This window comes from Triticum aestivum, chromosome 5A (genome assembly GCF_018294505.1).
Source record: "Triticum aestivum cultivar Chinese Spring chromosome 5A, IWGSC CS RefSeq v2.1, whole genome shotgun sequence".
In the NCBI taxonomy this organism is placed as follows: Eukaryota; Viridiplantae; Streptophyta; class Magnoliopsida; order Poales; family Poaceae; genus Triticum; species Triticum aestivum.
Genome location: NC_057806.1, coordinates 381,697,486 through 381,709,675, shown reverse-complemented (window position 1 = coordinate 381,709,675; position 12,190 = coordinate 381,697,486). Strand labels below are relative to the sequence as shown.

The following is a 12,190-nucleotide window of genomic DNA, read 5'->3' as shown; positions in this document are numbered from 1 at the left end:
GCTCTTGATCACTACAAGAAATATGTCAACTTATGACCTTCTCTTAGTGACCCCAGCTGAATTGGTCATAAATTCACGGCCATTTCGCTTGGAAGGGCTCAAACCCTGAAATTGCTTACACCAAATGGTCACAAAGCAGACAAGAGGCGCCAATGACCTTATTTCTACCTGATTACGACCAATATAAATGGTCATGAGGTTGTGAACGTGGATGCATTGGTACTTATTGCTATGACAAGGTGCCACCTCATCAGTTTTGCCTATGTGTCATGACCATGTGTCAATTTTTGCCCTAGGTTGTGAAGCAACCTATATTTCTGTCATTCCCAAAATTTCCAAAAAAAATTGGGCATTCTTTACTATCCAAATCATTGCCTCATGACAATATTCAACTGCATTTGACTGGTAAATCTTCCTCGGCAAATTTCCAAAGTTTTTGTTCAGCTCGAACTGTTGTGAAGGAAGTATTGGCTAGTCATATCCTAATGAGCTGAATTTTTGCCACATCTTCTATATTCCCAAATCATAGCTCTCCACCAAATTTGAGCCCCATCTAACAATACATGTCAGTGTGGCTTCAACATTCATATTTCTGTCCAGTGTGGTACGTTGCAAAGCAAGTGACACCTAAGCTCCTCCATTTGAGCTGCAAATTTTCCAAGATAGTGTCCTTAGTAGATGATCATCCTCGGCCAAAACTCAGGCCCATTGGCCATGTGCACGTACTACTAATCAAACACTTGGGTGCTAATTCATGTTTGAGCTCGGTTCAGTCTCCTCATGAGATTCTTCTATTGCCTTCTTCTTCCTAACACCTATCAGGGGAGTACCCAACCCACTAGACATGCCTAGGCCGCCCAGAACGCGTGGCAACACCACTATCACGCGGTGACCACACGGCGGGCATGTGAGTCTACGCGCTTTGGAGTTGGAGCCCTGGGCCACCATCCAAACCTCAACGTATCACCACCAAACCATGTATTTCTGATTAAATAGATACTTTTCTACCTAGAAATGATTTTTGAAAAAATAAAGAGCAAACTATGAGGCAGTTGCAGTTCAAATTTGTCCCGCATCCTACTGAATCAGCAAAAATTTGCCTTTTTCACTAGAGGTGGATAAAAACTTTTGGCACCCAACCATTTTTTCAATTGTGCATTAAGCATGGCCTAGTATTTTATAAAATTGATTTGGTCCAATTTTGCAACAAATATATGGTAGGTCCTTCACACAAAAAAACTCATTTTGGGCACTCGAAAATGGAAAATTGATTTTTCGTCCAAAGAAAATGAAAACTCCCTTAGGAAACATTGTTTGCCATTCCAATATGCACCCTTGTGCACAATATGAGATCATTTGAACAAACTATGCCATGAATGTGGCCATAAGATTGATCATTTGGCTTGAAAGCCATGAATCTTCAAAGATGATAGCTCATTTCTGAGAACACTCTTTTAAAATAATTGCCGTATTACAAGTTTGTCATTTTTCCTAGGAACTTGGCCACATATAATGACACAATGCGAAGGTTTCCCAATTTTTTGATTCTTTTTGAATTTTTTATGCCCGTTTCAAAATGCGGTCAAAACAGCGGGAATGGCCGTTCCTAGCTAGTGGTTGAATCTTGGAATTTTTTTGGTGTTTCTCTGATTAAATAGATACTTATGTACCTATAAATGATTTTTGGAAAAAATAAATAGCAAACTAAGAGGCAGGTGCAGTTCAAATTTGACCCGCTTCCAACTGAATCGACGGAAATTTTTCTTTTTCACGAGAGGTGGATCAAAACTTTTTACACCCAACCATTTTGTCAATTGTGCATTAAATATGTCCTAGTATTTTAGAAAATTGATTTGGTCCAATTTTGCAACAATTATTTGGGAGGTCCTTCACAAAAAACCTCCTTTTAGGCACTCGAAAAATGGAAAATGTTTTTTTCGTCCAAAGAAAATGAAAACTTCCTTAGGCAACATTGTTTTCCATTCCAATATGCACCCTTGTGCACAATATGAGATCATTTGAACAAACTATGCCATGAATGTGGCCATAAGATTGATCATTTGGCTTGAAAGCGATTAATCTCCACACGTGATAGCTCGTTTCTGAGAACACTTTTTTAAAATAATTGACGTATTACAATTTTTTTATTTTTCCTGGGAACTTGGCCACACATAATGACACAATGCGAAGGTTTTCCAATTTTTTGATTTTTATTGAATTTTTTATGCCCGTTTCAAAATGCGGTCAAAACGACGGGCTTGACCGTTCTAGCTAGTGGTTGAATCTTGGAAAAATTTTGATGTTTCTCTGATTAAATAGATACTTATGTGCCTATAAATGATTTTTGGAAAAAATAAAGAGCAAACTATGAGGCAGCCGCAGTTCAAATTTGGCCCGCTTCCAGCTGAATCGGCGGAAATTTGTGTTTTTCACGAGAGGTGGATCAAAACTTTTTACACCCAACCATTTTGTCAATTGTGCATTAAATATGTCCTAGTATTTTAGAAAATTGATTTGGTCCAATTTTGCAACAATTATTTGGGAGGTCCTTCACAAAAAACCTCCTTTTGGGCACTCGAAAAATGGAAAACGTTTTTTTCGTCCAAAGAAAATGAAAACTTCCTTAGGCAACATTGTTTTCCATTCCAATATGCACCCTTGTGCACAATATGAGATCATTTGAACAAACTATGCCATGAATGTGGCCATAAGATTGATCATTTGGCTTGAAAGCCGTTGATCTCCACACGTGATAGCTCGTTTCTGAGAACACTTTTTTAAAATAATTGCTGTATTACAAGTTTGTTATTTTTCCTGGGAACTTGGCCACATATAATGACACAATGCGAAGGTTTTCCAATTTTTTGATTTTTATTGAATTTTTTATGCCTGTTTCAAAATGCGGTCAAAATGGCGGGCTTGACCGTTCTAGCTAGTGGTTGAATCTTGGAAAAAATTTGATGTTTCTCTGATTAAACAGATACTTATGTGCCTATAAATGATTTTTGGAAAAAATAAAGAGCAAACTATGAGGCAGTCGCAGTTCAAATTTGACCCGCTTCTAGCTGAATCGGCGGAAATTTGTGTTTTTCACCAGAGGTGGATCAAAACTTTTTACACCCAACCATTTGGTCAATTGTGCATTAAATATGGCCTAGTATTTTAGAAAAAATGATTTGGTCCAATTTTGCAACAATTATTTGGGAGGTCCTTCACAAAAAAACCTCCTTTTGGGCACTCGAAAAATGGAAAATGGTTTTTTCGTCCAAAGAAAATGAAAACTTCCTTAGGCAACATTGTTTGCCATTCCAATATGCACCCTTGTGCACAATATGAGATCATTTGAACAAACTATGCCATGGATGTGGCCATAAGATTGATCATTTAGCTTGAAAGCCATTGATCTCCACACGTGATAGCTCGTTTCTGAGAACACTTTTTTAAAATAATTGCCGTATTACAAGTTTGTTATTTTCCTGGGAACTTGGCCACATATAATGACACAATGCGAAGGTTTCCCAATTATTTGCTTTTTTGAATTTTTTATGCCCGTTTGAAAATGCGGTCAAAACGGCGGGAGTGACCGTTCCTAGCAAGTGGTTGAATCTTGGAATTTTTTTGGTGTTTCTCTGATTAAACAGATACTTACGTACCTAGAAATGATTTTTGGAAAAAATAAAGAGCAAACTACAAGGCAACTACAGTTCAAATTTGACCCGCTTCCAACTGAATTGGTGGAAATTTGTCTTTTTCACGAGAGGTGGATCAAAAAAATTTACACCCAACCATTTGGTCAATTGTGCATTAAATATGTCCTAGTATTTTAGAAAAATGATTTGATCCAATTTTGCAACAATTATTTGGTAGGTTCTTCACAAAAGACCTCCTTTTGGGCACTCGAAAAATGGAAAACGGGTATTTTGTGGAATGAAAATGAAAACTCTCCAGATCAACATTGTTTGTCATCACATGATACACATATGTTCACAATATTCATTCATTTTAACAAACTATTAGTGGTTAATATATTGAATATTTTCCTTAAGTAAGAGGGTAAAAAACTATAAAAGAAACAAAAGGAAAAAGCAAAATTACATAAGCTTAATTCTGATTGGTGGAATCCGTGGTGGCATGGATTGATGACATGGCAAACATCTGTCCGTCTGTCCATCCATCCATCTGTCCATCCAACCCACCGCAGCAAACCCCGTGCCCCTCTCATCGTTGTCCACCCACGAAACCCTAGCTCCCTTCTCCCAATCGCCACTGCCGCTCCCTTTTCCCCATAGCCATCGCCACCCTGATCCGTGTTCTCACGCTGCCTCCCTCTCCCCGACCCAGACCTCCCTCTCCGTCGTCCCAACCCCTACCCCGCCGCCGGCCTCCCCTCCAAGCGCCACTGCTCTTGACCTGCAATGACCTGAGCAGGAGCAGCAGCAGCTTCCTCCTCCGCACGCCAAGGCCATGGAACCGACAACCATTTCACGGCCGCCGCCTTCCACTGGCTCGAGCTCCACCCTTCCCTTCAACCATGGGGAGTGCCTCTCCGAAGCCCTAGCCCCTCGGTCCCATAGCCCGTCCCGACCCGCGTGGTGCTTTCTCGTCGCAGGCGGATGTTGATGTCGACCCCGAGGTGGCAGCCGCCGGTCCCAAGAAGAGGATGTTCCGCAAGTTCAGCTACCGCGGCGTGGACCTAGACGCTCTCCTCGACATGTCCAGCGAGGACCTCGTTGGGCTCTTCCCCGCCCGCGCTCGCAGAAGGTAACGAGCGGTGTCTCCTTTGCGTTGCGGATCTGCAACTGTGGCTGGCTGCGGTTGTCTTTGGTTTGATCCAGCTTGTTGATTCGATTTGTGTTCGGATTGGTTAGGTTCTCGAGGGGTCTGAAGAGGAAGCCGATGGCGCTCGTCAAGAAGCTGTGCAAGGCGGTGATTGATGGTTCCCTTTTTACACTTGTTTGTAGTTGAGTGCCATGGTGAACTACTTATCTTTGAATAGATCTGATATTCCTGCTCTGTTCTTGATTTTTAACATCACTATAGTTTTCAGAATTGTGCTTGAGTTGAGCTATTTAGTTCCTTCTGGAAATTAGTTCTGCTCCTCACGTGATATCAGTTCCTCGTTAGATCACAGTGGCAGGCGACGTGCTACCATAATTTGTCACAAAAGGCCTATGCTATTTAGTTTTGTTTGTTGAATTAATCATAAATGTTAGATTTTTTTGTAATTCAAAGTTGTTGAACAATGTAGTTAGGTTTGTTTTATTGCTGCATTAGAATTACAGCAATCGTCTTAGTCTTGTTTTGTTGTAGACATGGCATTGTTAGAACTTGGGATGCAGATTTTCATCAACTGTTTCTATGATTTTCCACTAGAAAATGTATATGCATCGCTTATTCTATTTTAAACTTCATCATGGTATGGTATGTTTCTATTCTCCTGACTTGATTCTATTAACACTAGCATGCTCTGTTTGTTTTGGAGCCCAACCATGGACTGTATGTACTAAGCTAGCTCAAGCACACACACACAACCAACTTGATTTCCTCGCTCTACTGTTACATTCTATTACTTGGGTTACTGCAACGCTGCCTGCCTGCTACTGTCTTAGTCTGCAACGCTGACCAAGTTGATTTCAGTGCAATTTTTTCCATAATTATACTTATGAAGCCCAAATTGACCAAATCAGCACTAGTCTCACATTTAGATTTAAAATGCTGACTGGAAATGTGTGTAGTCGGTATTAGTCTTGTAGCATGGTCAGATTTAGAGACTCAACTGGTTTCTTCTTTTGTTCCTACAAGACGGTTCAGCTTAACTTTAAAAAGTAACAGTAAATTTGGATACTGCCAGACACAAGAGAAGACTGTTACAACGATAGTATGTGCTACATTTTATCCCCGGTTGTATAACATATCTGTTACTGCAGGTCACCCATCCTCGAGGAGCAGAAGGAGGGACGCATCTAGCTGGCCATGAAGGGCCTGCTCTGATCCTCTTCTTCCTTGACCATCTGTGCCACCACGTTCCCGGGCTTCCAAGGCGCGCCAGCACACCGCCGCCATGCCTCCTCTGCTCTCCGGGCTCGGACCAATGGCTCGCCCCTTCAGGTACACACGTCTCCTGCTATTATCTCAACCCTGTGAGTGCCAACTTTGCCTCTTGCCTGCGGAGAGTGTTGACTGAATTGCTTGTGATACATGTATGTGTGTGTGCAGCCCAAGCCCTGCAGAAGCCGATGTGGGTTCAGGTGTCCCCCTCCCCTGATGGCTATAAATATAACATGCTCTGCTAATTCTATGTGAGCACTGTTAGGCATCCATTTGTATTTGCAAATTAGCAGCAGCTTGCAGAATATGTGCTGTCCAAAGCGTTGCCTTAATACGATATGTGTATCATTAGCTGATGTCCATATGGAGAAAGTTTAGCAGAGGAAGAAATAAACACCTATGTTTGTTGGTCCGTGAAATTGCATTGGAGAGATGGGTCTATTATATATAGGTGATACATTACACTAGATGGGGCTATGTTTCTTGATATGTGCATGCTAATTGTTATTAGCTTTAAAACCTAGTCGATGCCTTCTTGCACTAGGTACACCCCAGAATTTTTGTTCTTTACAACCTGATCGATGTACACCCTGTTTGCTTGAAAGTAATTTTAGTTGATTCTTTGAAGACTATGCGTGGAACATTAGTTTTTATTATCTAAAACTACCTCCGTGTGATTATGCAGGTGCCTAGTTTGTTTTTTATTAGTTTTTATGATAAAAAACTACCTCCCTGGAACATTAGTTTGTCACCTTGTTTCCATTGAGTGAATCCACTGATATGCAGGATTTGTGTTATCATTCTATATACAGAACTATCCTTTTTTGAATGGAATGTTGATAATATATTGGCTCCATTTGTTTTGAATGGAATGTTGATAATATATTGGCTCCATTTGTTTTGATTCTTCTCAGCAAACTACAGTTCAAATTCACTATATATGGATTCTGGTTCAATTCGTATGTATGTTTGTATGTGCATGCTTACGTCTTTGACTAAAACTAGTTAATTCATTGTTCTACCTTGAAGGTGAGCAGTCCCTAGCTGCGCGCTTTGGTCGGTCCTGCTAATTTCAGTTCCTATGATTTTTAATCTCTGTTTTCTGTTTTCCCTAGCTACCAAGACTCTTGAGTTTGTGGTGATGGCAGCCGACACGGAGCTGATTGAAATCTTCCCCCACCCCCTGTTGCTCCCTGATGATAACAAGGTAGAAATTCTATCCGTATGTTGCATCATATATAGTACTGCTAATTAGTTTGTATGTTGTTGCTTGCGTGATATGGTTAGACTGACGACTGTCAAGCTCATAATTCTGTATGATGTGTTAAAGATTAACAGAATATATGATATGACTTGTGTGCTGACCTCTAGTATCTTGCTCATCTGTAATGTGTCTGTTGTACGCTTGCCTTTCTTTGGCCTGCTATTTTTATTTATCAAATGAAAGAACATTCTGTTTGGCAGTGGGCGGTTTTGCTCAAAAATAAGTAAATAAATTGTATGTGCATGCTGAAATGTTAGATGTCTGTTGGTTGCTGCATATGGGCAAGATGAATTGAATCCTGCTGTGTACTTGTCAATTCTAGCTTATATTGGTGTCTTGCAATCTAAAAAATTATTGAATCCTGCTATGTACTTGTCAATCCTGCTGCGTATTCATATTGTGTCTCTATTTTCTTGTATGAATGGGTATCTCATTTTAACTAGTTGGAGAACAAAAAGCATGGTACTAGCAAGCTCAATTTGTGTTATCATTCATCTGTTGTAACACCAAGTTTGGTCTATTAACATGGCATTGATTTTGTGCTGCAGATTTGGAAGTTGGGAATCTAGGGAATGCGAAGTTGAAGAGACCTGGAGTATCTAGACTGTGATTGCCATTGTATATGTGTTATATGATGATATAACACAATGATTCTGCTATTGTATCTTTGTTGTATAATGTATCAAACTGATTCTGGCTGTTATGTGAAGTACTACGTGTGTTCTCTATCTGTTCCCATTTGAATGTTGGTGATTTATTTACTAGAAAATTGAAATTTAAAGAAAATGGCCTTGACAATTGGGACCCACTTACTAGAAGAACCTGGCAATTGGGACCCATCTGAATAGTGGACCCATCTTAAAAAAATAAATACTTGAACTGCTCAGCCAAAATGGCCATGGTCCAAAAATAAAAAGGCTGCGATGTTGGGCTTGGCCCATGAAGCTAACAAAAATTGACAGAAAAAATACACTAAATTGGCTGAATTAATGGGCTTGGCCCATATAAACACCCAATTGGACCGGGCCGATTCTAATTTTTGACCTTTTCAATTGGTCGCAATTTTGCCACATTAGATTGCCACGTCGGATCTGACGTGGCCTGGGTAGACAGCCAGTGACCAAAACAAAAGGTCATGGGTTCAACGACCTTCTGTTAAAGGTCACTAATTTCAGTTTACGACCGCTAGCTTTTGACCTTCTATTTTTAGTCACAAAAAGGTCGCAAATGAAAAACTACGACCTTTCAGCGGCCAATAGTGAGGGTCACAAGTTGACATATTTCTTGTAGTGGGTCTCCTTGCCCTTCTTCTTCTTGGCTTTCTTCTCCGGCGCCTGATAGGGTGCCGGGACCAGCATCTCTGTCAGCTGGGGTGTGGCCAGGTCTTCGGGCCATGGAGCCGGACACTTGATCCGCTCCGCCTTTGCCGTCCAGGACTGTACGAAGAATAGGCAATACATTATATCTAAACTTATTTATCGAATAGGTACTCAGGAAAATCATGCTTACCGGCGAGGCCGGATTCTCGATGTCGAGACCAATGTCTTCAGTATTCTTTGCCCACATTTTTTGGGCCTTGAAGAGCAATTTCCAAATGTCTTCATGCGTCGTGCCGAAGAAGTGCTTCAAAGTCCGTGGCTCCTCCGGACTAAACTCCCACATATAAGAGGCCCGAAGCTGGCAAGGGAGGGTCCGGTGGAATAGCATCACCTGAATCACGTTTGTGAGACTGATGTTTTTGCCTATCATGTTGGTGATGCACTTTTGCAGCATCTGCACATCTGCCATGGACCCCCGGTCGAGGCCTTTAGCGGTCCAGGAGGTGAGCCTGGTGGGGGGTCCGGATCTAAAATCGGGTGCGGCTGCCCAGTTGGCATTGCGGGGTTCGGTGATGTAGAACCACTCCTGCTGCCACACCTTGACCGTCTCCACAAACGCCCCTTTGGGCCAGACGGTGTTGGGGAGTTTGCTCACCATGGCCCCGCCACAGTCCGCGTGCTGCCCGTCGACCACCTTCAGCTTTAGATTAAAAACCTTGAGCCATAAGCCGACGTGTGGTGGGATGCGGAGGAGAGCCTCGCACACGACGATGAACGCCGATATGTGGAGGAAGGAGTTTGGTGCTAGATCATGGAAATCCAGCCCGTAATAAAACATGAGGCCGCGGACGAATGGATGAAGAGGAACCCTAGCCTGCGGAGGAAGTGGGGTATGAACACTACTCTCTCGCCGGGCTCCGGGGTAGGCGTGACCTTACCCTTGTTGGGGAGCCTGTGCGCGATGTCTGCAGACAGACACCCCGCGCCCCGGAGCTCCTTGACGTCCTTCTTAGTGACGGAGGAGGCCTCCCACTTGCCCTTAGAACCAGATCCTGACATGGCTGGGGAGGTTGGTGGCGGTGGGAAAGGTTGATATTTTGGGCGCCGGAGCACAGAGGAAGGAAGGCGTGGTAGAAAAACAAGGAACCTTTACCCTCTTATATAGGCGGTGAAATACCAAACGCCCCCCTCAAGCCTTAAAACTCGCTAGTTCCCGAAGAGATCATGCAAATGGCACGGTTGGATTACCCAAAACTGTATTTATGAGGATCCTGTAATGGGCGGGCACGATCTCTGTTTTGACAAGATGTGCCAATGGAGGCTATGCCTCGAAACGCGAAGCGGGAGGTGTGAAAATGGTTAGAAATCTTAAAGAGCGAGATATGACGTTTCGCCGAAAAAGTTGCCAGTGAAGAGACACAGTTTCATTTGGATATCTTGCCTTCGTGGCTAAGGATTGTAACAATTATACAGAGCCGGATATAGTTCCTTTAACTGTTTTAAAGTATTCAGGAGGAGGGACCTGCCTTGTGCTACCTCTTTTAGCATTGCGTTGGTTTTCCCCGAAGAGGAAGGGATGATGTAGCAAAGTAGCGTAAGTATTTCCCTCAGTTTTTTAGAACCAAGATATCAATCCAGTAGGAGGCTACGCGCGAGTCCCTCGCACCCGCACAAAACAAATAAATCCTTGCAACCAACGCAAATAGGGGTTGTCAATCCCTATAGGGCCACTTATGAGAGTGAGATCTGATAGATATGATAAGATAATATTTTTGGTATTTTTATGATTAAGATGCAAAGTAAAGGCAAAGTAAATAACTAAGTAGTAGGAGATTGATATGATAAAGATAGACCCGGGGGCCATAGGTTTCACTAGTGGCTTCTCTCGAGAACATAAGTATTCTACGGTGGGTGAACAAATTACTGTTGAGCAATTGACAGAATTGAGCATAGTTATGAGAATATCTAGGTATGATCATGTATATAGGCATCACGTTCGAGACAAGTAGACCGACTCCTGCCTGCATCTACTACTATTACTCCACTCATCGACCGCTATCCAGCATGCATCTAGAGTATAAAGTTAAAAACAGAGTAACGCCTTAAGAAAGATGACATGATGTAGAGGGATAGACTCATGCAATATGAAGAAAACCCCATCTTGTTATCCTCGATGGCAACAATACAATACGTGCCTTGCTGCCCTTACTATCACCGGGAAAGGACACCGCAAGATTGAACCCAAAGCTAAGCACTTCTCCCATTGCAAGAAAGATCAATCTAGTAGGCCAAACCAAACTGATAATTCGAAGAGACTTGCAAAGATAACCAATCATACATAAAAGAATTCAGAGAAGATTCAAATATTATTCATAGATAGACTTGATCAGAAACCCACAATTCATCGATATCAACAAACTCACCGCAAAAAGAAGATTACATCGAATAAATCTCCACAAGAGAGGGGGAGAACATTGTATTGAGATCCAAAAAGAGAGAGAAGAAGCCATCTAGCTACTAACTATGGACCCGTAGGTCTGAGGTAAACTACTCACACTTCATCAGAAGGGCTATGGTGTTGATGTAGAAGCCCTCCATGATTGATGCCCCCTCCGGCGGAGCTCTGGAACAGGCCCCAAGATGGGATCTCGTGGATACAGAAAGTTACGGCGGTGGAATTAGGGTTTTGGCTCCGTATCTGATCGTTTGGGTGTACGTGGGTATATATAGGAGGAAGAAGTACGTCGGTGGAGCAACAGGGGGCCCATGAGGATGGAGGGCGCGCCTAGGGGGGTAGGCGCGCCCCCTACCTCGTGGCCTCCTGTTACGTGTCTTGACGTAGGGTCCAAGTCTCCGGAGTTGTATTCAATGAGAAAATCACGTTCCCAAAGGTTTCATTCCGTTTGGACTCCGTTTGATATTCCTTTTCTTCGAAGCCCTAAAACAGGCAAAAACAGTAATTCTGGGTTGGGCCTCCGGTTAATAGGTTAGTCCCAAAAATAATATAAAAGTGGATAATAAAGCCCAATAATGTCCAAAACAGTAGATAATATAGCATGGAGCAATCAAAAATTATAGATACGTTGGAGACGTATCAAGCATCCCCAAGCTTAATTCCTGCTCGTCCTCGAGTAGGTAAATGATAAAAACAGAATTTTTGATGCGAGTGCTACTTGGCATAATTTTAATGTAATTCTTCTTAATTGTGGTATGAATATTCAGATCCGAAAGATTCAAGACAAAAGTTCATATTGACATAAAAACGATAATACTTCAAGCATACTAACTAAGCAATTATGTCTTCACAAAATAACATGGTAAAGAAAGTTATCCCTACAAAATCATATAGTCTGGCTATGCTCTATCTTCACCACACAAAATATTTAAATCATGCACAACCCCGATGACAAGCCAAGCAATTGTTTCATACTTTTGACGTTCTCAAAACTTTTTCAATCCTCACGCAATACATGAGCGTGAGCCATGGATATAACACTATAGGTGGAATAGAGTGGTGGTTGTGGAGAAGACAAAAAGGAGAAGATAGTCTCACATCAAC

The 12,190-nt window shown here is 42.1% G+C and overlaps 1 protein-coding gene across 1 annotated transcript in view; it reads left to right on the top strand.

The window, feature by feature from the left end:
- The window catches only part of LOC123101321 (uncharacterized), a 41,961-nt gene extending 33,941 nt beyond the window's left edge, over positions 1 to 8,020 (top strand). The window contains exons 3-8 of the mRNA XM_044522824.1: positions 4,559 to 4,761; positions 4,869 to 4,960; positions 5,928 to 6,108; positions 6,217 to 6,299; positions 7,164 to 7,255; positions 7,861 to 8,020. Of these exons, the coding sequence (XP_044378759.1) occupies positions 4,559 to 4,761; positions 4,869 to 4,960; positions 5,928 to 5,977 (345 nt within the window). The 3' untranslated portion in view covers positions 5,978 to 6,108; positions 6,217 to 6,299; positions 7,164 to 7,255; positions 7,861 to 8,020. The remainder of the gene's footprint in view (positions 1 to 4,558; positions 4,762 to 4,868; positions 4,961 to 5,927; positions 6,109 to 6,216; positions 6,300 to 7,163; positions 7,256 to 7,860) is intronic.
- Positions 8,021 to 12,190: the final 4,170 nt, after the last annotated feature.